General features: G+C 38.4%; 1 protein-coding gene across 2 annotated transcripts in view; it reads left to right on the top strand.

Annotated features, from left to right (window-relative positions):
* The window catches only part of Xpo4 (exportin 4), a 90,696-nt gene that overhangs the window by 14,919 nt on the left and 51,243 nt on the right, over positions 1-24,534 (top strand). The window contains exons 2-5 of one of the 2 annotated variants that reach the window (XM_039093140.2): positions 6,603-6,708; positions 11,799-11,953; positions 12,062-12,203; positions 15,818-15,956. In XM_039093140.2, the coding sequence (XP_038949068.1) occupies positions 12,109-12,203; positions 15,818-15,956 (234 nt within the window). In that variant the 5' untranslated portion in view covers positions 6,603-6,708; positions 11,799-11,953; positions 12,062-12,108. The remainder of the gene's footprint in view (positions 1-6,602; positions 6,709-11,798; positions 11,954-12,061; positions 12,204-15,817; positions 15,957-24,534) is intronic. The other variant, NM_001395629.1, reaches the window with a different exon arrangement.

Genomic DNA, 24,534 nt, shown 5'->3' with positions numbered 1-24,534 from the left:
AAATCTTCTACTATTATTGTGTGAGGTGCTATGTGTGTTTTGAGCTTTAGTAAGGTTTCTTTTACGTATGTAGGTGCCCTTGTATTTGGGGCATGGATATTTAGGATTGAGAGTTCATCTTGGTGGATTTTTCCTTTGATGAATATGAAGTGTTCTTCCATATCTTTTTTGATGACTTTTAGTTGAAAAATGAGTTTATTTGATATTAGAATGGCTACTCCAGCTTGCTTCTTCCGACCATTTGCTTGGAAAGTTGTTTTCCAGCCTTTCACTCTGAGGTAGTGTCTGTCTTTGTCTCTGAGGTGTGTTTCCTGTAGGCAGCAGAATGCAGGTTCCTCATTGCGTATCCAGTTTGTTAATCTATGTCTTTTTATTGGGGAGTTTAGGCCATTGATGTTGAGAGATATTAAGGAATAGTGATTATTGCTTCCTGTTATATTCATATTTGTGTGCTTTTCTTCTCTTTGTTTTGTTGCCAAGACGATTAGTTTCTTGCTTCTTCTAGGGTATAGCTTGCCTCCTTATGTTGGGCTTTACCATTTATTATCCTTTGTAGTGCTGGATTTGTAGAAAGATATTGTGTAAATTTGGTTTTGTCATGGAATATCTTGGTTTCTCCATCTATGTTAATTGAGAGTTTTGCAGGATACAGTAACCTGGGCTGGCATTTGTGTTCTCTTAAGGTCTGTATGGGACTCCGCCCGCTAAATACCGGAAGTGCCCTTGCTGAGATTTTTTAACGGGATTATATTGTTTAATTTTGAGAGACCTGTATGGTTACTTTTAAATGTAGGTCTTATGTTACTGACTAATCTTTACCAGTGGGAATCTGAAATGCAAATAAGTTATCGATTCTTGAGATCTCCCTATGAATATGCTGCAGAGATGGGATTGGAAGCCAGGCTTCTCTGATTGGATATCCCATTCTTGTCATCCAGTGATATTTAAGGCTGTATAAAGGGGCTATGAGCTAGTGTAGAATTGTCTGCAATCAGGAAAAAATTAAGACAATCAGGGAAGAGGAGAGATTCAGAAATACATAAATAAGGCTGTGTGGGAAAGAGGAGGACTGAGTTAAGACAAAGATGTGAGGAGTATTTTGTAACAGATTGGAGAAGGTGGTAGAAGATGAAGGGAGTCTGAGTGGAAAGCTCAACATCCTGGGAGGCTTTTAACATGGGCTCATGTGTTGTCAAGCTTGGCTCTTGGTATGGACTCAGTTTTTCTTTATTTTTAAGTTTTTAACTTTGAAAGTAAGAACAAGATAATTTCTGGGAGAAAGTCTGTCTGAGAGGAAAACAGTTGGTAGGACAACTTTGGAAAATGTATGACTCTGACTTGTTAGTTATGACTCTGACTTGTTAGCAGAAAAAGACAGTGCCTCAAATCTGTAGACCTTCTTGTAGAGCACCATTAAACATGCCCATTCATTCATTCATTCATTCAATTAGTTATTTAATTATTTGGGTTTTATGGTTATGTTGCTTTTTGAGAGAAGAGCTCAGTATCAGACTGGCCTCGAACACATAGAAATCTTCCTGCCTCTGCCTCCTAGTGCTGTGAGACAGGGTCCCCCTATGTAGACCAGGCTGGCCTGGAACTCAGAGTGTCATCTGATTTCTGGGTGCTGGAATAATAGAATAAATGTAAAGTATCAAAATATCATTTTATAGGAGTAGTTTTAAATTTAAATAGGAGCAGTTGTAAGAGCCAAAGTTTCAAGAAAATATAAAGGGAAAACTGAAAATTAAATAAATTCTAATTGAACTCTTCACTGATTAAGCAAAGGCTACTAATATTTGTGTGTTTTGTTTGGGTGGCACAACTGTCATTTTGTAATTAGAACATGAATCCATCTATTAAAAATATACAAAAGTGTTAATTATGTATTAATGGTATAACTTCAAACCATGTCTTCTTTTACTTTCATAGTGTTTCTTTTGTCTACAAATAGCACCTGAGTATTCAGTAGGAGTTTTAGTGTTCTGCCTTTTTTTTTTTTTTTTTTTTTTTTTTGGTTCTTTTTTTCGGAGCTGGGGACCGAACCCAGGGCCTTGCGCTTCCTAGGTAAGCGCTCTACCACTGAGCTAAATCCCCAGCCGTGTTCTGCCTTTTTAATGACCTGTACATAATGGTATATATAAAAAGCTAAGAATCTTAGCATATTCTACTAGACATCTGAGAGGCAGAACTCAGTATTTATCCCTGGGATAAGGTTTGTTTGTTTTGTTTTGTCTTGTTTTTGTGAGATAGGGTTTTTCTGTGTAGCCTCGGCTGTATTGGACCTCACTCTGTAGACCAGGCTGGCCTCAAATTCAGAGATTGGCCTGCCTCTGCCTCCCTAGTGCTGGGATTAAAGGCGTGTACTACTGCTACCCAGCCCTGGGATAAGCTTTAATGTACTGTGTATTTGAGGTCAAATTCTGGTTGTGATTCTTACTGATTTGGCAATCATGGGGATTTAGCAATTTCTAAATCTTAGTTTTTCCATTTAAAAGAAGGAAGATAATTCCTATAAGGATGTTTCTGGAATTAATGAGTTAATATAGGAAAAGAATTTGGCATTCTGCCTGACAGTTTTATAATGATTGTAGTGTTATGACTATTACTTACAGTTTAGAACACATTCATTGCTTCCTAGGCAAAGAGCAGAAGGTCTGTAGAATGGGGTTTGGAATTGGTTGGTGTTCTGAAGGAAGACTTAGCAGCATGGTAGTAGCAGCGATTAGAATGAATTGGTGGATGGAGGGCTTATGAACTCTGTGATTGATTCCTGCCTTGTCTTATAAAATCATGAAAGTGCATTTCTTGCTCTGGCATGGTGCTAAGAATATTCCATGTCAAATACATCTTTGACTTGAACCCGCCATGTATATTGAGCACACTAAAACAATATGCATGTCATTTATCATTTAACCCCTGCATTAGTAAGTAATCTCTAGAATTCCAGTTTAGGATTCTTTTGGCTTTGAGTTGCTGTAGGTTTTTACCAGATTTTGTAAACTAATAACTGCTTGTCTGTGCTGGTGGGATGTTGAATTTGGGGAAAGAATGTCGGTATTTTTGTGTTGGGTTTTGTGAGCTCTGGGTCTTCTGATAAGCCTGTATTTGTAGGAACATACTCAGTTTCCTCCCTTCCTGGACCTTACTTTCCTGAAGACCCTGAGGTTGGTCTCTTGCCTTCACTGACCTCTGCTGCCGTCTCCCATTGCTTCCACGTCTTAGACCTCTTATCCCAAATGTGCAGTGTGAGCTTTTACTGTTGTTGTCAATGAGAGAAAATAAATAGTTGCTAAAAAGTCTCTTGTTACCATTCTTTACTGAGCTTTGCAGACCATTTAGAACATCTCCGTGTCTGAATTGGGTCCTTGAAGAAGACTTAAGGAGGTCCGCTCTTCTACTTTGAGCTATCTAAGAACTTAGTTCAGTGAGAATCCTTCGGTCATACTGCCTGAATTTGATTTCTAGTTCAGACTTCTATTCTAGTATGTCCCTGAGCATATTTAATGACATTCTCTGTAGCTTAGTTTCCTTATGAAACACAGAGGCAACATGCAAGAGGTACATTCTAGGACAGTCAGTGAACCTCTAAAATCTGTAGTTACTATTAGTTCTTCCTGTATAGTTTTTCCTCACATATTCCTATCTACGATGAAGTGTACTTTATAAATAAGATCCAGAAATCAATAATAATTATAGTGAGACAGAGAAGTTATGATAGTGTGCTGTCTTAAAATTGCTACCATCATAACATTACTTTTGTGTTTTGGGCTATTGTTCAGGAAAATAAATTTTGCTTGAACATAAACACTGGCATACTGCGACATTTGGTCTGATTACCAAGGTGACTGCTAGGAGACAAATGAGTGGGTAGTGCATGAGTGATGCAGAGGTGATTTTACATCTCTGGCTGGATGAAAGGGTGTGGCACCAGAACTCATCACACTATTATTCAGACTAGCACATGGTTCAGAGTTTATGAGTTGCTCATTTCTGGAATTTTGTCCTTTTCTAGATTACAGTTCATTTGTAGGTAGGTGAAGAACTGCAGGAAGATGAAGAAGCTTGGGAATATGGCGGTGGGGGTAGGTGGTGGTGGGAGATGGACCATTGCATCTTCCTCAGAGTTGTCAGGATGAGGGCGATTATAGCTGCTTTCTTTTTCTGTCCCTTTCTTGTAACAATGTTTGTGATGCTAAGCATCTTTCAATGCTAGGCCCCTGTTTCATTGAGCACTGCTCTGCTCTGTATGTGTTAGGTTCTAGAGACTTAGAGGTGAGTAGAACAAAGTCCCTGGTGCCAGAAACCTAACAAGGCAGAGGAACAAAGGGAGCAGCGTTTATGGAGTTTGGTTGTTGGTACATACATAGAGAAGGGGATTGTACTCAGTGAGGGAAGGGCCATGAAGGGCTGAAGATGGTAGAGATGAGTTGGGATTTCCAAAGGAAAGAGCTTTTGGGTGGGGTATACCAGGTCAGGACTACTTGCGGAACTTTGAGGAGAAAATTTGTGCGTTTATCATGTGCACACTTATCATATGTGCACACTTTGAATTTAATCCAAGTGCACAGGTACAAACACACACACACACACACACACACACACACACACACACACACACTTTTTCAGTCCTAACTTGTTCTGTTTCCCGGTCTCCTTCTCTCTCTCCTTCTTCTGTATGTTTTTATTGCTCTCTCCCTTACTACCTTGAGGTACTGACCCTGAAGCTCACTGATTCAGCTAGGCTGGCCGATGGGAAGCTTCCGGGATCTGCTCCTTAGCCCTCGTTCCCATACTGAAATTACAGGTATGCATAGTCAAGCCCAATTTTCACATGGATGCTGGTGATTTGAACTCAGGTCTTTAAGCTTGCATAGCAAGTGCTCTTACCCATGGAGCCATCTCTAGCTTTTTTGGGATTTTCTGACTGGGATAACTTGCCTTTTGAAAATCATTGCCAAGTCACTTTAAAGTACTTTACAGTTGTTGAGACTGCATGTACTTTATTACCCAGACTTCTTTTGAACTCTTGCGTTCAAGCTATCTTTCTGCCTCAATCTGGCAAGCACCAGTGCACAGAACAACAGCTTTCTTTCAAGAGAGAATTTACAGTTTTGGATTTAGGAATCTAAAGTAAATTCTATCCTGCCAAATATGTTGACCTAGTGAGTTCATGTGGATAATATCTATTTAGGTGCTTGTTATATGCTATACTTTAATGTACTCATACCTTTACTTTTTACAAAGTATGTGTGAGTAGCAGAGTTTATTTATAGAGTAACACGCATAAGGATGATGAGAAGTGAAGTGATTCAGACTGCCCAGGTGACCCAGTGTTGATTTCTGCATACAGCTGTCTGAGTGGGTGGTGTTTACTAATCTGCAGTGTTACATATGGAAACCTTGAAAAACACAACTAATTATGTTCTCTTGGTAAGAATAAAGAGTTTACAGATGAAAGGACAAAAACTTCTAGTTTAGGTGGTTACTCCCAGTATTTTGTTCCTAAAACCTAATTTGAAGTATTAAAGAATTTAAGTCGGTTCTGTAATACAAAGTTTTGTTTTTCTCTGGAGAGCTGTAGAGGGTGCTCTAACCTTAGGAGTAATGTGCCCTGCCTTTAACTAGCTACAGAGATTCAAAAGCAGAGTGTCCGTATCTGAGAGGCTGACACTACATAGTATGTTCGTCTGCTTGGTTGAAAAATGTGTTTCATCTTTAAGATTCTTCGATATAGTTAAAATTACACTCGTTTATTCCTATTCCTTCCTTCCCTCCCTCCCTTTCTTTCTCTCTCTCTCTCTCTGTCTCTGTCTCTCTGTCTCTCTGTCTCTCTTTTGAGATAATGTCTCATTATGTTAATAATTGCCCTAGGTTGGCCTCAAATTTAGATCCTCCTTTCAAGGCAAGCGCTACCACATCTGGCATGGTTGTCTTTTATTATATTGGTTGGAATAATACACTGTTACCTTTCCCAATCTCCTCCCTCAGGTCTTATATCAAAAGATAATTAAGCCATGTAATGAGAATACATTTTAGCTAAGTCTTTTAGTAGAGAAATAAACCTTGTAACAGGAATATATTTTAACTAAATCTTTTTCAGTAAAGAAATAGCTTTGGAAGACAAGTTATTGCATCAAAGGGGAATTTAAAATTTTGATTGAATTTATTATTCAGAGAAATTATATAATGTTCCATGAATTCCAAACTTTTAACATTTAGAGATTTTTGGATTCAGTTTCTGAGCACTGAAGAGTTTTGGCGTCTGAAATTTGTTGTTAGTCTGAGCAGTAGATTTGAAGCAAAGGATGTTGAGGTTACCTGCTATTTAAAAAAAATGGTCTATCTAAGCATCTCCTTTTCTGAATTGGAGCAGCTTTAAACAGTTCTGAGGCAAAGCTTGTTTCTTCGTTTTTTTCCTGAAGCTGTATTTTATATATTTATCTTGAAGTTCTGTACTGTAGTTCCTTAAAAACTTAAGCAAACGTTTTACCCTTCTTCCCTTTCCCCAAAGTGAAAAGTTTTTGTCTGCAGTGGGGGTTCAGGGGACGGATTGTTGTTGTACAGGCTTTCTCAGTGTTGGCTTTGTTTCCTCTCTAAAGGCACCACCTTCCATGGTCAGTAATGAACAGCGCCAGCATGCAGAGCACATATTCCTGTCGTTTAGGAAATCCAAGTCACCCTTTGCTGTTTGCAGGCATATTTTGGGTAAGTTTTCACTTTAAAAGTATTTTCACATAATCAGAGCTGTTTTTTCTATCTTGAATGTTAGTTTTTATAAATCCCTTTTAATACAAGCAGGCTTGTGCAGTTAGTCATTCTCACTTAGTATTTTCCTATTGCAATTGGTATATTTAAAGTATTTTGTGAAACTAGAAAGGAAGTTTAGGGAAAAGGTTCTAATTTTTTAAATTTTTTTTTTCTGTTTTCAAATGGCATATCATTATAGGAATTCCCTAATGCATGTTTGAAAATTAAGGTTGTTTAGGGGAAGATCTATATTTCTCTCTTTTAGTTTCTTTCCATTTTTTCTTTTTAAAAACTGGTTTATACTCAGCCTCCTTAGCCAACTTAGTCACTTTTGGGAAGGTTATCAATATAGGTAAATAAAGGAGTGATTGGTACTTAGGAGTTTGTATGTCTTACAAAACAGTTACGGGCATGATAGTTGTCTTGTCCAAGGTGGCATTTCTGAGAGTTGTATATAATGTTGCCATTTGCCTAGTCTATACTTTTTAATAGTAATAAAAGGGCAGATTTCATTTTGTTTGTTTTTGTTTTTCAAGGGAGTTTTTTTTTTCTGTATAGCCCTGGCTGTCTTGCAGCCTCCAGAGTGCTGGGATTAAAGGGATGTGTGCCACCAACATTAGCATTGTTTTTATTTTATAATCCGATTACTGTTGGCCTTTTTGTCTAGTTGGAGGTATCTTTATTGCTCATACTTAAGGTTTTTAAATTTTTTGAGTCTGTTTATGACTATAGAATTGATTACTTGATAGGAACTAAAACATCCAACCATTTATTCTTAGGGTTTCAGTGGGGTTTATCTGTACTTCCCAGTACTCTGGTCTCTATGTAGAAATAAGCTGTAATGTTGATCATTCTTCTAAGATGTTTTACATGTCAGGCTTACTGAGTGAGTGGCCTCAGGCTGTAGTGGAAAGAGTTTTGTTGAACTATGAGATTTGGCTGCCAGTGGTGCTTCTGCACATTGTCAACCGAAGAGGCCAGCCTCCTGAGCCTCTGCCATCCTTGCAATGGAAATAATGATACCAGTTGCCTTCATGGGCATGGGCTGTCTTAAGGTCTTGGAGATGCCTATGTTGTCATGTATAAAAAAGCATTTTGTGGACAATAAAGTAAATATAACCACATTACTTCATTTACTAGATTTTTTAATTATTTTTTTTTCTTTTTTCTTTTTTTCGGAGCTGGGGACCGAACCCAGGGCCTTGAGCTACCACTGAGCTAAATCCCCAACCCCTTTTTTAATTATTTTTAAGATGATCATCTAAAATATGTGACTGTTTTGGCTGGCAGGAGCTGGCAGCAGTAGGAAGGTAGCTGTCTCAGTCAGAAGAGCTTACCTTTAAAGCAGTAGTTGTAACAACTGCCTTTTTAATGCAAAATGAAACCATTTTAATGGACTTTCAATTGGACTTTATACTTGAATCCATTTGTTCCTGTTACTAAGACATTTGTTTTTTTGCTCAGACAGCATATTTAATTAATATTAAATAAAAGGAAGAACTAAAACATCAGCCTAAAGACTTTAAAAGGAGTAACATCTCATTTTTACCCTGAAATTATTTCAAATCAACATATTTGAGAGACTGTTGTGTTAAACTATTAACCTAAAATATTTGGAGTTAGAGTTTAATGGGAGATAACTCACCTGCCTCACCTAGGGCTCCCCCAGCATTTCATCTGACTTTCTGTTGAATGCAGCTCTGATTGTCGACTATGTTATAAGCATCTTATTAGCGTTTATTTGCTTATAGCACTCTCATTTCTCGGTGTGTGCATTTATGATGTACAGTAGCTTTTATAAGGGCAGAGCTTGTCTGGACACTGTAAAGAGCAGTGTCGCTGTTTCCAGTTGTGCTTAATTCTGGTTGTGCTTTCAAAGTCCGCTGTTAACTGCTTGAAGGATGGCGCCGTACCGCGGCAACATGCACTGTCATGCCTGTGCTGCGGAGCTCCGGGTTATGTTAATGTTTGCATCTAAACTTGACCAAATATCTTTTTAACCCCTTATTCAGTCGCCACCAGCACAGAAGGGCAAATTCCTCTAAGAAGACTTCTCATACAAGTGGCAGTCAATCACAACTCAGAATTTTCACATTCTTATTTAGGGATTATATGTCATTTTGTAGAATGTCTGGGGAATATTATTTTCTGATAAAGGGCGAGTTTTCTCTTTGGTGCTTCCCTTTTCTGTCCTCTTAAAACCTCTTCTGACTTCAGTTTTATGTGTTTTTCATTTCACCTCTTTTCTTTTTCTTATTTTTATTTCCCTCTTAGTTTTTGCTCTCTTTGCTTGTGTATGGGTTGTCTGACTGTCTCTGTGAATGCACAAATGTGTGTACATATTGCATGCTTGTGTTTTTTTGTCATGAGCACTTTTAGACTACTTCACCTAAGAAATCTTTAGCATTTAGGAAGTTACTAGTTTTTTTAGGGTTAAATGTTTTTGTTTTAAAAGACAAACATGCCTGAGTTTAATTCTTGCTATAGAAATAACCAAGAAATGAGGGGTGTTGGCTTATTACCACTTCTGCTTTTTTTTTTTTTTTCCCGAGCTGGGGACCGAACCCAGGGCCTTGCACTTCCTAGGTAAGCGCTCTACCACTGAGCTAAATCCCCAGCCCCTTATTACCACTTCTGAAGTGGCCTGTGTAGTGCTCCTTTGCCTTCTCAGGGAGATGGACTCAACTCACTCATTTTAGGCAGCCAGCACAAAATGAAACAAGCCAGCATATTCAGTTAGGCTAGTAAACTTGACTTCTTTGTATCTGGAAATTGTCATTGGTAATGCTGTCAATGTTCCCTTCAGCTAGACTTTACTGTTAGTCTGTATATGGAGGTGTCATTGTATGGGGAATAGCTGGCATTTCTCAGCTCACAGTCCTGTGGCTTGAACAGAAACCTTTAAGGTTAGACTGCAGTGGCTGACCATCTGTAGTAGGCTTGCTTTATTTTTAGAACACCTTTTAAAAATCAGTTTCCCTTTATTATTAATTTTACTTCAGTTTTTTTAAAGGGTGCTATCATGTTTCAGACAAAATATAATTTTTATTTCAGAATAAAAATGACTTATAGTTCTTTAATTATTGAAGTTCCTGTGGTAGCAAAGAAGACAGTCTTCAAAGTAGCCTTAAGTAGTTTATCATAGAGCTGTGGTAGCCACCAGCAGCTCTTCCTGGAGAAGTGTGAGAAATTGTAGCTGAGTTGTGTGTTCATGTGAGTCGTCTTCTTGGCAGGTGGACTGAGGCCTGCATGTGTGCAGATGCTCTGCTGGTGAGTACTGGCCAGCGGGCAGAGTGCTTTCTAGCTTCTTTTACACACATGCTGTGTGTAAATGCACTCTTTGAAGGCTAATGATAGTGTTATCAGAAAATGTAATACTGAGTTAGGAAAAGTCCTACTTTTCAATTTGGAATTTGGCTTTCTTTTCCAGGATTTCTCCATCCTTAGAGACAGCTTCTTATAGTAAGTTAGAGATCCTCATTTCCTGCCATGTAGAGGTAGGTGTTGAAAAGTTAAGAAGTGTCTCTTGAAAGCTTTGACGTGTCATTCTTGTGCAAGACAGAAAAAAGTCTAAGATAGAAGCACACTTAATTTAAAATAAGTGTGTTTCAGTACTCAGCTGACAGAAGGTACCTTCTTGGTCTTGCCTATTTGAGTGTGTGTTTAGCAAGGATTAGTGTTATTTGGGAAAGTGACAGCACGTTTCCTCTCTGTTGGGTAGCAGTTTCTTCAGCTATGAGATGGAGCAGTTGTATAAGATGATCTTTGCTGTTTGTAAGCTTCTGTGAGGCCTTCATATTTTTGCCTTCTTAAAATCTGTAGTTAAGAATCTCGTTGTAGATGGAAGTGAAGACTAACAACATCCTCTCAAATAGAAATCTGTGGTGAGATTATATAACTCACCGGTAACAGACAGCCATATTTCTTCTTAAGGGAGATAGATATAACCTATTTCTAGCTAAAATTGTTTGACTCTGACAAAACTTCCTACCACTCTATCCTCACTTCTGGAAAATTAAAAATTTTTTATAATAAGGTCACATTTTCAGAAGCCATTCATTTTTAAAATTAATCACTTATTATATTGTAAAGTTTTTAAGTTTTTGTGACTTCCAGTCATTATCTTAATCAGTTCATGTTAATGTAGCAAGGATCAATCAAATCTTAGGAACAGAAGGCCCAGATTGGTTCTTTCTACATTTGCAGTTTTCAGACCTCCTGTCTACAATGACATGCTCTTATGCAGGTACACCATATCTTCACAGGTAATGAGTTAAGAACATTGGTAACATTTTTAATGACATGAGCTTGAGCTAGGAACCAGTGTTCATCTCTATTTCCTGCTCGTCTTAGCTCTCAAAGGCACCATTGTAGGACTAAGCTTACTTTCTCATGGCTTTCAGATACTCATATCCAGTGTTCTAGGCATAGAATCTAGAGTCTAATCAGATTTTATTAAGAGTGATTTCACATGGTTATTTCTTAGACCTTCAGAGAATTTCTTGACTTCATTTTGACTGTTTCTCCCTTTTGATAGTGCTGTTCAACAACTATAACAGTATACACTAACAGAAAAAATAGAAAATTAATATAAAATATTTCTTCAGCATGTTACTTTTCTCTTTTTCCTGATTCAGGTTTTAGATCAGATACTATACCTTGCCAGGTAGCCGGGGTCTCTCTAAGTGTAGCCTTGGGGTTTTACTCAGTTTGATCAGTACTGCAATCAGAAAATTAACACGAACTTCTCACCTTGTGTGCACGTGGCTCACTATATTTGACCATTTTTGAAACAAAGAACTTGGATGTGGTTGTTTATCTCTGAGCTTGCTATTAAGGTGGGCCATCCTGCTGAAGGCTTACTTATTTAAAAGCCACAAGATTTTAGCAGCATGGCTCATCACAAATAGTAATGTTCAAAGACCGGTTTAATAAGATAATTTTTCCAATAAAAAATTCCGGTTTTGCACAGGGTGAGAATCTCTTAGTCCACTTTCTGATTGCTTCATATTTTTATTTTTACTTTTTAAAGCTGTGTTATTTTTTAGTTCTTCATGCTTTGGAAGTAACAGTTGAAGAGAGGTGAGGAAATTTTGTGAAAATTGTGATCGGTGATTAGCTGCCACCTGCCTGAGGTGTCTTCTGAGAGGAACTAACCTCTTTGTGGTGCTAGAGCAAGGTCACTGGATTAAAACCAGACCAGGTAACCATCTTATTCCTTGTCTGAAAAGTTCTGTCTTAAAATTCATAAATGCAAAGTACACACAGTAACATGAACTACTGCTTAAAGGGTTTTTAATTTTCTCCCCAGAAACCAGTAAAGTGGACTATGTCCTTTTCCAAGCTGCCACAGCCATAATGGAAGCGGTTGTCCGAGAGTGGGTTCTCTTGGAAAAAGGCAGCATCGAGTCACTGAGAACATTCCTCCTCACCTATGTCCTGCAAAGGCCTAAGTAAGTACTGGGGTGGTACCGCTAAGATAGAGGCGGCTGCATTCAGCCTCTGTGTATGATCTGTCCTTCCAGACAACCCTTCTTTTTAATGGTGATATTTATGGGCAAGTTCTGTTTTGGAGAAAATGTGTGCACATGATTGTAGCTTGCTTTCATACTTATTAAAATTCGTAGCTTTTACTTAAGTCTCTAATACTAAAGAATACATGATACTGTTCTTGTTGAACTTTGAAGAATTTGATTATAAATTAAAGTTGACTTTTGACCGTGAAAACTTATATTTCCTTGTTCTTAAGTGCTTGGTAGTATAGCTTATTTCTTTTAATATGTTAGAGGAAGTTTAGCATGGGCTGAGTATCGTAAGATGTGGCTGCATAGCCCCAGAAAGGAAGAGGAAAAAATTAAACCATCAATAGGCCAAATGTTACATCCATATATGCGTCGAAAATATTTTAGAAGAAAAAACAATAAATCTTTTGTTTGAAAAAGATCAAATTTCAGGCAGGAGTGAGGTAAAGTGAATTTTCTTTTTTTTTTTTTTTTTTTTTTTTGGTTCTTTTTTTCGGAGCTGGGGACCGAACCCAGGGCCTTGCGCTTCCTAGGTAAGCGCTCTACCACTGAGCTAAATCCCCAGCCCCCGTGAATTTTCTTTAATGTTTAAACATTCTTATAAGACAATACATTGATTCTTTATGCAAATAACACATTTTTGCTACATTAGATGGTTGTTTTGATCTGTACTGGCAAAATAATTTCAAATAAATTTTGATAATATATTCCTGTAAAGAAAAGTTGAGAGAAATCTTCATGCTTATATTTGAATAATAAAGGAACTAGTGTTTATTTGTAAATACTTTTAAAAAGATTCAGGGCTGGGTATGTAGCTCAGGTGTTTTTGTTTCATATTGTTATTTCAAGTTAGGAGTGGTATAGCACGCCTCTGATTTCAGCGTTTGGAAAGCTAAGGCGAAGGAATGCTGCACAACAAAGCTAGACTAGTCTGCAATATGAAACTGTCTCTAGAAACTGGAAGAAGAAAAAAGAAAAGCAATATCTACCACAGGGGCTGAAGAGATGACTCAGTGGTTAAGAGCACTCGCTGTTCTTTCAAAGGACCTGGGTTCAATTCCCAGCACCCACCTGGCATCTCACAACTTTCTGTAGCTCCTGTTTCAGGGGAGCCAACACCCTCACAGACAGACATGGAGTCAGTCAGAATACCAGTGTACATAAGATAAAAATTAATTAATTAATCAATTAATTAATTAATGGAAAGGTGGGGAAGGTTGAGGAGATGGTTTAGCAGTTAGGAAGAGTGATGATGGCTCACAGCCGTCTGTGATGGGATCCAACTGGAGTTATAGATGGTGTGTGCTGAAAACCGAACCCATGTTCTCTAGAGGAGCAGTCAGTGCTCTTGACTGCTGACCTATCTTCCCAGCTCCTATGTATGACTATATATGCTTGTATGCATACACACACACACACACACACACACACACACACACACACACACGCGCGCGCGCGCGCGCGCGCGCGCGCGTGCGGTACTCAAAATCAGAAATGGACTGGAGTTATAGGTGGTTTGTGAGCCATTTTGTGGGTGCTGGGAACCAAACCTAAATCCTTTATAAGAACAGCAAGTGCTCTTAACCACTGAGCCAGCTCTCCAGCCCCTGTCACATCTCTTTAAAGCCTGAGTAATTCTACCCTTTCTTCATCTTTAATTACGTGGGCATTCTTATTTTATAGACTGCTCTCTGGTGTAGATTAGAGTCAAGTAACAAATCTTGATGTGCTATACAAGCAGGATTATGCAGGTAGCTTATGTGGTACAGTTTAGTATACGTATGGCTTGTGTATTTTGGGCCCTTAACTACTATATGTATAGGTTTTTTTCCTTACCTCCTAATTGAGGTTAAGTTCAGCTCTGGTTTGATACAGTGTGCCTCCTTTTCTAGAGGCAGGTAGCAGATGGGTCAAGAAAGGAGTGTGTATTCATTACCATTCTGCCACACTTGACTCAGGGACCTTGTTGAAGTTATGTTCATCTTTTTTTTTTTTTAACTAACTTTCTGATAATTGAGTTAATAATGTTTCTTAAACATGTTAATTTACAGAAACTCTTAGATAAAACCCATTACATGTTTTAATTTTCTAGTCCTGCCAATAGAGATTCGTTTCTTTTAAGTAGAGTCTCATTATCAAGTTCTGACTGGCCTGGAACTTGCTGTGGACTAGACTGGCCTCCAGAGGTTCACTAGCTTTTGTCTTCCAAGTGCTGGTAGTAAAGGCATGTGTTACCACCCCTGGCCCAAAACTGTGGAAGGAATATTTTGACTTTAGTCTTGATATAGGGACACATGTTTGAAATTATTAATAAATGCCTTCTACAAGGCAAATCCTGAGTTTTGCATACACTTAGTGTGCTTAGAGTGGGGTGGTTGATTTTCAGGATCGTGTTAAGTAGTAGTAACAGATAACTCGTGTCACATGCTGGTGCCTTGGGAGCCTTTAGTAGTAACTTTCTGGGAAAGTGACATCACAGTTTTGGCAGAGGGAATAGAAGTTCATAGGGCTGGAAACGTAAGTGTTGAGCCAGGGACTGAGCTCCATATGCCTGCCTACTGAGTGTATGGAAAGAGTGAGCTCAGAGAGCAGAGTGGTGCTTGGCTGTCACAGACTGTAAAAGTACATGTGTATAACTGTGTCCAAACTGGGATACCTTTGAAAGTAAAAGTAAGCACTATTAATAATTCCTCGGGACAACAGGACACTAGGACTCTTCCAGGAAAGCTACAGTTCATCTTGTTGCCCATGGTAAGGGATGTAGCTTGGCACAAGGGCACAAGGACACAAGAGCACATCTTTATGGCATTTGAGAGGTTGTATTATAAAGTTGGTGCTTTTGGATCCTAACTTTTAAGAAGAGGTTCTGAAAAGGCATATTTAAGTCTCTGTGCCCCTGAGATCTGTAGGCCTTACAGAGTGTTTGACTGGGAATGAGTGTTTGTACTGTCACTCGGAGTTGACACACCTTTCTTGGAGTTTACCCATTAAACAGCAAGGGTCGAGGTACTGCTGGTTGGAGAAGGATATCAAATCAGATTTATCTTAATCTTCCTGATACCCCCACCTTAAGTACTCATTGAGGAACTGACTTACTTAGCATGTGTTGAACACTGCCTAAAGTGTTTAGTATGTGTGTAGTGGACACAGTCCTAGAGTTGAACATGTTTTATTGCTTGGCGTTCGCTTTTTTGAAACAGGGTCTTGTGGTATACAGCCCAGCCTGGCCTGAAATGAACTATGTAGCCTAGATTAGGGCGGAACATTAGTTTTTACAGTAATTGTGACTGTTGTCTCCATTTTAAAGAAGAAAAAACCAAGTCTTTACTTTGGGTTGCACAGCTAGTAAACAACAGAGTAGCCCAGAGATGACCAAGTGTATGTATGAGTCTTTCTATAACTTGGTAGATTATATACTCTCAGGTTACTATACTAATAGTACTCAGGTGGTATTATTAGAAGCTTCTGGTATAGTGCTGTGTATAGTATTGGGACTGTTTATATTAGATATAGGTAAACGTTTTCACAATTTTTATGTTTTGCAGCCTCCAAAAGTATGTTCGGGAACAGATTCTACTAGCTGTAGCAGTGATTGTAAAACGAGGTTCACTAGATAAGTCAATTGACTGCAAAAGCATATTTCATGAAGTCAGCCAGTTGATAAGTAGTGGCAATCCTACCGTGGTAAGTATGCTAACTGCTTGTATTGATAGATATTTTTTATTTTGCCTGTCACTAATTGCATTCTGGCAATAGTAGTATAAGAGAAAGGCATGCAGACTAAGGTGCCATGCAGTCTTTATTTGTTCAGACGTTTCTTCTGATCTTTAAATGTGTGTGTAATGCAGATACAGTAGACCTAGCATTTTCATTTGAGTCTTGTTTTTCTGTGTTGCCACTGTGCTCATAATCATTTTAATTGCTTGAAAAAATAAGTTAATATTCTTTTTTTGATGTGTGGAGAGATACAGCCCTAGCTGGCCCAGAATTCACAGAGATCTGCCCGATTCCCCCTGACTCCTGAGTTCTGGGTTTAAAGACATATACCACTATACTTGTTTTTGTTTATGTTCTTTTTTTTTTTCACATTTTTAATCATTCTTTAGAACATTTCTCCACCCCCAATTTTAATAAGCCTTGGAAAATATCAGTAATTATAGAAATGGTTGAGTTAAATATAAATGGTATCTGATATAATAAAAATCATTAACTACACCATGGCTTCCAGGTGGTTCTATCTGGTGAGCAGTGTCAGGCCATTGTTCTTGACTAAATTACTTAAAGGAGCATGGTTTCTTTTCCACATTTAGGGAGTGTCTAGTCGTAGAAATTTCGCCAGAGGCTCTATTACTGACCAGCTCTGATTCCTGGGATCGTCCCTGTAAAATCACTTGTATGGACTTGGTAGTCTTCCCTTTCATGGGAATGACTGTGTGTGTAGTCTGATGGTCAGTGCGCCCTAGATGCTCTGGCTTGAGTTACTGCTCCCCTTTTAGATTTTGCTTTGGGACATGCTCCTGTATTTTGGTCGTCTGGCCTGTTAAATGGACAGGATTGGGCTGGAACAGTGGCATTGCGACTGTGACTAAAGCTCTGTGGATTAGACTGTTTCCCCAGCAAGGGCTTTGGAGCAAGGCTTTGGTGCAGGGGTTTGGAGCTTGCTGTTGCCTTCCTGCATGTCCTTGGTCCTGAGAGAGCACAGCACAGGCCCTGCCTTTTTTAGGAGTGAGCACATGCTGGGAACTAAGTTTTCTTCTTCTCCTTGTGGGTAGATTTGAGGTAGCACAAAAAGTGATTCATGGCAAATTGACAGTAAGACTTGTCTGAGCCATGGAAATGACATATTCTACAAATGATAGAACAGACAGTGCGGTTAGAGAACATTCTGCTGTATTTACAATACATACTTTTGGATGCATTTAATATCCTTGATATTCTTGAAGCAGTCAAAGCTAAGATAACCCCTCCCTCGCCATATACACAAAAACATACCACACTCCTTACACACACTCCCCTTCCATCCCCCGCCCCCCAGACACACACAGGTTTTGAGTTAGGGTCTTGCTTTGTTACCCAATACTCTGAAGTCACTGTGCAATAGTCTGGCCTTGAACTCTTGAACTTTTTCTTTAAACACCTATGTCCTAGGATTGAAGGCATGTACCACTGTAGGCAACAAGTTGTTTTTTTTTTTTTTTTTTTTGTTTTTTTTTTTTTAAGTAAAATTTCCAAATAACAGGACCAAAGAATTCTGTAGTATTAGCAATTTAATATGTTGGAGATGGATGGAACCATTTTTAATGATGAGATGAAGTGATTTTGTTGACCACATTGTAACATTAAACTTAAAAATTCTCTGTTTATGTGGTAAGTAAAATGCAAACATTGTGATCCGACATCTTTGCCAGGTAGGGTAAAGCCAGCTCAGTAGCTCCAGAAAATGAGATTGCAGACCAATAAAATGTTTTAATGTATCTTCTTTATGGTGAAGAATTTGTGAGAATTTAAGGCTTCCTTAGTCTCACAGACATGAATAGCCTCAGAAGAAATGGTTAGAGCTGTGGCCAGAAATTGTGCATGGTAGTTTATGTGGTTCATGAAGAGATAGATTCCAGGGATAGAAACTGTCTGATGGCTTTTCTCCTTAACTGCTTTTAACATCCATGTGTTGTTGAGTGCATGTGCATGTGTGAATGCCAGGGCATGTGTGCTGCAAGGTTGACTTCTGGGAATCAGCTCTTCTCTTCCACCACAGTTCTGACACAAGTGCCTTTACCTTCTGAGTCATGCAGCTGACCCCAGTTGTGGTTTTCTGTGGGTACAAAGAGTTGACCTTAGGAGCTGTGAAGTCACTTCCCTCTTACTACCTCTAAAAATGACAGTTCCACGGACCTTCACTGGCCAGAAATTAGAGTTTGGCTGCTTACCCTCCAAATCCTGGTGTTCATTGTCTCTCTCCCTGTGTTAACTCAACTAAGTCTCGTGAACCCTATATGGGTTTTGAGGCAGTTAGCAGTTGTAGAGCAACTTTTTCTGGTTCATACTTAGCTATGGTTCTGCCCATCACTATCTTCTTACCAGGAACAAATATACACTGTAAATTGTCTAGGCATTGATTCCTTAGAATGTAAAGTGTGTGTCCTAGTGTCATCTGAGGCTGCACATTCAGAAGTGTTTGCAACATTGTGCTAGCAGCCTCTCAACTCAGCTTTTGAAAATCTAGGGAACATAGGCTCTAATAAATCAACCTATATAACTATTCTAAGTGTTGAAACACAGAAGACAATATCTACTAGTGAAAGCTAATTATTTTTATATTTATATATAAATAATTAATTTATATTAATTTTTAAAAATATGATGGTCGGGACTTGAGAGGTGGCTCAGTAGTGAAGAGCACTGACTGCTCTTCCAGAGGTCCTGAGTTCAATTCCCAGGAACCACAAGGTGGCTCCCAACCATCTGTAATGAGACTGGGTGCCCTCTTCTGGCCTGCAGCATACATGCAGGCAGAAAGCTGTGTGATGTATATACATAATAAATAAATATTTTAAAAAAATTATTGTGGTTTCTTGCAGATCATTTTATGGAAAGTTTCATAAATGTGTAAAAACCTTGAGAGAGAGGATATTTGATTATACTACCTTGCTTTACTGCTATGCTATATCTTTAGCCTTCATTAAACCATTTTTTAAATTAAATTTTTTTTTTCTTCTTTTCAGAGCTGGGGACCGAACCCAGGGCCTTGCGCTTGCTAGGCAAGCGCTCTACCACTGAGCTAAATCCCCAACCCCTATTTTTAATTTTTTTATGGAAAAAAGACTTTATATAATATAATATATTCTGATTCTGGTTTCCCCTCGCTCAACTCCTCCCATATCCTCCTTGCTCACCCAAATTTACACACTTTCTTTTGTGATTAGAATAAAATCATCCAAAAATAATAATAAGATAAAGCAGAAGCAAAGCAGAATAGGACATAGGATTTAAGGAGCATTTCTTAGATGGTGTAGCTTCCCGTGTGCTGTGGTGTACTGCTGCTGTGATCACGCATGTACTTAAGAGCCATGTCACTTCACGCTCATCTTTGTGAGGAGGCTGTCCTGCTGCCGTGGTTGTGATGGGTGCTGTGGTTACCTCATCTCAGCTGGGAATTGTCAGGCCTGCTGTCAATATGATTTGAGAGGAATAGGGAAACTCCTTTCTAGAAGAGTAGCTTAGGTTATTTTTTTAGGCTGACATACAAACTAAAAATTTAATCTATTTCATGTTTGCCTGTTTCCTTTGAAAGTAATAAGCCTATGCTAAGTCATTCTGAAAGATAGTTAAGCAGTATTTAAGCCTCCTTTTCCCCTCTTTTTCATGTTGGGCAGAAGTGGGTGTGAAATTCACTTGTCTACCCAGGGCTGCCCCTGGGCGAGATAGCCAAGTTAATCTCCCTTATCGCAATGTCTCATTGATGTTTTCTTAGAAGAGCAGCTGGAGGTCTGCTATATAGTATGGCAACCTTTCATACAGTTTATTCTTGGTAATAAGGATCCTGAGGCAAGAGCCAGGCTATTATAAGAGACAGTCCTCCCCCTGAACAAGAGCATTTTAGTTTGTCAGCTGGAGTTTGTATCTTGTGCTTATGGAGTTTGTATCTTGTGCTTATGAAGTGGGAAGGCACTCTGTCTCCGGGGGGCTTTTTAAAAATCCTTTTCTCCACAAGCATGAAATGAATGGCTTTGACGAGAGATGTGAATGCTGCTGTAGGAATTTTAGATGAAGACAGAGTTTTAAAAATTGTCAGCCAGTGAATAAACTTTTGAATTTCTAGTACTTCAATGAAAGAAGCCATACTATGAAAATAGTTTTTTTTTGAGAGCAGGTGTCATGTATCCCAGGTTGACCTAAAAATTTGAGATATGGCTATGGATACCTCAGACTCCTGATTCTTCTGTATTGTCTTCCAAATTCAAAAACTGTAGCCATGTACCACAAATACTCAATTTTTATGTAATGCCTGGGACCAAAACCAGGGAGGGCTTCATGCAGTTCTAGGCAAGCACTCAGTAACTCAGTTACATTCTCAGCTCAGGGAGACTTTTTTTTGGTAAGATTGAGACCTTATTCCCTTGTCTTCTATTTGCTTTATCAATCTAAATTAAAGACAGCAAAAATGGGAGTGGGGCGTGAGGGATTACTCAGTATTTAAGAGCACTGTTCTGCTAGAGGATCTGGGTTTGATTCTCAGCACCTTCATGTTGGCTCACAACTGTCTTACTGCTACTCTAAGAGATTCAATGCCTTCTCCTGGTTCCGAACATACCTGCAAAAATACTCATAAACATAAAAAAATAACCTTTAAAAAATTAGGAAACTTGAGTATTTATTTTCTACCTCCTCCTGGGTCAGCAGTTTAAATACAAATAGCTGAGGACTCTGCTCCAAGCAGCATCTAGTGACCCTCTTCTAAGCGATAATTTATCTTGTAGTTCTAATTTTGGCAGTCAAGAGGTAGGACCTAAACAACCCAGTGTGTGATAATTAAAAAAATACCACCTTCGCTCTACCTTATCCTAATTGTTGCATTTATGCAGTACTTAGAGGAAGTCATGTAATCCGAATGCAGAATAACTGGATTAGGTAGGCAAAGAGTGGATGAGACTTTATTCAGATGATAAATGAATTATCTTGCCTACAGTTTAATGGGAAACAGTTTTCTTAGTCTAGACAGTAGGTTGTTTTGTGGTGTTTTTGGTATTCCTAATGATTTCTACAGGCTGTTTCTATTGATAATGTATTTCAGAAACAGGCACAATAGACTTTGTAACTTGGTTTATAAATGGTCACTGAATGAGGATGATGAGTGAAGAGCTGCCTTCTGGTGTTGTCCGGTTGCCAGGGGCTGTGAGCCTAGACTGCCTCAAAGGCCACTTGAGAAACCCTGTGAGGCCGACGTAGTAAATCAACAGGCGTGGGGATCTGTTAGTGTGTAGCCCCTTTGTTTCTCCAACAACCTAGAGCCTTCTTCAGTGGCTTCCAAGTAGTCATTCATTGTTAGATAGTTGCTATAAAAAGGGCTTCTTGTAGAAAAATATACAGGGTGTAAGTTTTATTTGAAACATTTTTGTTATACCTAGACAATAACAGATATAAACTTATTTTTTATGATCTTAGATAAATAAAGCATTCTTGTGATAATGTCTTAAAATTCTGAAAGTTTGTGCTTATGGTTTCAGTCAAAGCCCTCCTTAGTATGAAAAATTTCCTGTTTCTCAGTCTATTTTCATCAGATTTCACTGAAATTTCTAGCGACAGCTTTTGTTACCCTCTTGAGTATCAGAGTCAATCTCTACAGTATAGAATGCTATCTAGCCGTGACTGACAAAGGGTAGGGACAGCACTTGAAAGTGCTGGTGGTTGGAGGGGGAGTAAACGGCACTGACTGCACTTGTGTCCCCTGAGTACTGAATGCCTGCAGCAACAGACAGGAGCCTTCTTCAGTGGTAAGTGAGGCCCAGAGTCGGTGCTCTCTCCCAGGCACGGTTGACGGCTTTTAGCTCCGGCAGGGACATTCTTTCTTGGAGCTGCTTTTTGCTTTCCTGTCTCCATCCCGGTATAATAAGGGTAACTTTACTTACATATTCATGCTATGCTTAATTCTCTTGTGAATAGAGAGAACTACTTTGTTGATATATAGCAGAGTACTTTGCTTCGTTCCTTTATAATCAGTATTTAATGCACTTTCTCCAAGGAATGAGGTTTTCATTTGGTATCCTTTAGTTAGAATAGTATAGTATAATCAGAGTTTATGATGCTACTCTCATATCTACACAAGTTTTTCAAATTGAACTTTTTTGTAGTATTTGAAAATATCTCACTAAATTTCAGTTTTCTGAAAAGTCATGAGTTAGGTATGAGTCAGAATAGCATTTGATATCTACATGCTATATCATTATCTTAGTACATTGTGTTTCCAGGTGGTGTAGTGAAATTCAATTTTTACTTAAAGGTTTCTGTTTTAAAACTAAAGTAGAAAAAGTATAAAGAATATAAATTGTATGTTTTGTAACTAATGTGTGTACATGCATTAAGAAAGTAAAGAGCTATATGTAAATAACTTCAGTAATAATCCCCAGACAGTAGGATTGTAGGTAATTTTATTTTCTTCTAACTTTTTTTAACCGTCTGTTTTTTTCTAAGGTTAAGATATGATATATTATACTCATAGGTTGAAACATTCGTATGTTTAGGAAGCTGAGTCTGAGATGCGAACACCTCTTGTTCTTGATGTTCACGTGTTGAGGATAAAGGTTAGAGGGGTGTCTTCATTAGGAGCCTCTCCCACCTGCAGAAGCTCTTCTCACTTTCCTTCACAAATGGACATTCATCTGAAGAGTGGGGCTGGGGGAGAGGGAATGAGACTGCACTCACTTGCCTTTATGTGCTATTGTGTACACCCTGGGTGAGTTTGCTTGGTTGGATGGCAATGGTTTTGCTGCAGCTGGCCTCTGTTGGCTCCCTGTGCTGAGCTATACTGTATCACTAAAGGAAACCTACTTGTTGAAAGCCTTAGGTGCCTAGCAGTGTTCACTAGCTTTGCCTTGTTTGTATTTTTATCCATTTATTCAACCATGAATATAAGCTTAGGAAATATTTATTTTATATAAGAGAAAATCTTTATTGTGAATATAGTTTAATAATCAATTAGGCATTGTACTAAGAATCTGAATATGACCATAGTTTCAAAATTATACCATTTTGTGTAAGTACCAGAAACCAGCCTGTGGTGAGTTACAGTACTTGTGGGAAAGGATTATAGCACATTATTTGTAAGGATGGTGACAGTTTGCATTTAACAAGTGCTTCTTGATTTTCAAAAGCAGAGTATGTGTAAATTGTATTTAGTGATTGATATCTGAGGTTAATTTTCTTGTTTTAGACATGTTTTCAAATATTTTATTTCTTCATAATATAGACAGTGAAGTATTACAGCAGATGGGTGAGAAGTAAAGCTAAGAGTTAGAGAATACAGGCCACTAAAATTGTCTTCAGAATTATGGAATCTCAGAAGTTAATTTAATTTTATTATTTTATTTAGTATATTTCCCCCACCAAATCTTTAATAAGTATACAATAAGGTGTGTATATTCATTTATGCATATAATCAGATTTAAAGATGTTCGATATTATTTTAATTTATCTATGAAGTATTGATGGCTGGTGCTTTAATTTTCTTTTTAACGTTCTGGGGATTACTTTCGAGGCTGAGTCACACACTATGTGGTCTTTTTAAGCTGGCCTCCAGTGATCCCCAGCCTTAGCCTCCAAGTAATGAGGGTTTGTAGAACTGTGGACCATGCCTCTATGCTTGGCTGATGAATGAAGAACTCTAATCACCATGTAAAATGAAGATTATTTAACTTGGTAAATGTTTGAAATCCCTTTGAGCAGTAAAGACAGGGACAAATTGCTCTCTACATGAGGCACTTGTGCCTGATTTCTCATACTGTTTTCCTCAGGCCCATGAATTTTCACGTATTTTTCTGGAAGATTTGGGAATAAGTGAACTTGTGTATTAAATTAAAATAAGTGTGTGGGGGTTGGGGATTTAGCTCATTGGCCCTGGGTTCAGTCCTCAGCTCTGGGGGGGAAAAAAGTGTGTATTTTGAAGTAAATGAGTGTGGGGACAGGGCTAAGTTCATTTTTTATGAGGAACTCTTGCCTAATGATCATAATAACCTTGGTTCAACCCTCAGGACAGCCAATAAATATTAACAAAAGTGTCTGTGTGCACAAAAACTAACCTAAGTAGCTGTAGAATTTTCATTATTATATAAGGCACCTTTAGTAGATTCTTCTGGATTCTCCATAATTTATGAAGCTGCTTACCTGTGCTTATTTTGGTTGTGATTAAGAGGTGAACAGTATCTACTTCCTTTAAAACTTAAAAAAAAAAAACATTTTTAAAGGAAGTTTTTAAAAAGTAAAAGTAGTATATTGTTTATCCATGTAACTGTTACTTACCTAAAGCAGACATCAGCTCTCCAAGTCTGTAGGAATTTCACTTTATGTATATTTGCTAAGATTTGCCAAACCAAGCATCTGTAAGGTCAAGGTACTGACATCAGAAGCATTTCTGAACAAAGATGCAGTTGGTGGGGTGGGCCCACTGTGTTCAGCTGTTGTGTAAGCTTGCAGAAATAGTATCATCTCGACTTTAATCTTTCGGTTGTTCAGAGGTAGTGTGCATATTTCTGTCTAACCCCTGGAAATG

The sequence above is a fragment of the Rattus norvegicus genome, chromosome 15 (genome assembly GCF_036323735.1).
Source record: "Rattus norvegicus strain BN/NHsdMcwi chromosome 15, GRCr8, whole genome shotgun sequence".
Lineage (NCBI taxonomy): Eukaryota > Metazoa > Chordata > Mammalia > Rodentia > Muridae > Rattus > Rattus norvegicus.
The sequence above is the reverse complement of the archived record's forward strand: the minus strand, read 5'-3'. Positions and strand labels throughout refer to the sequence as shown.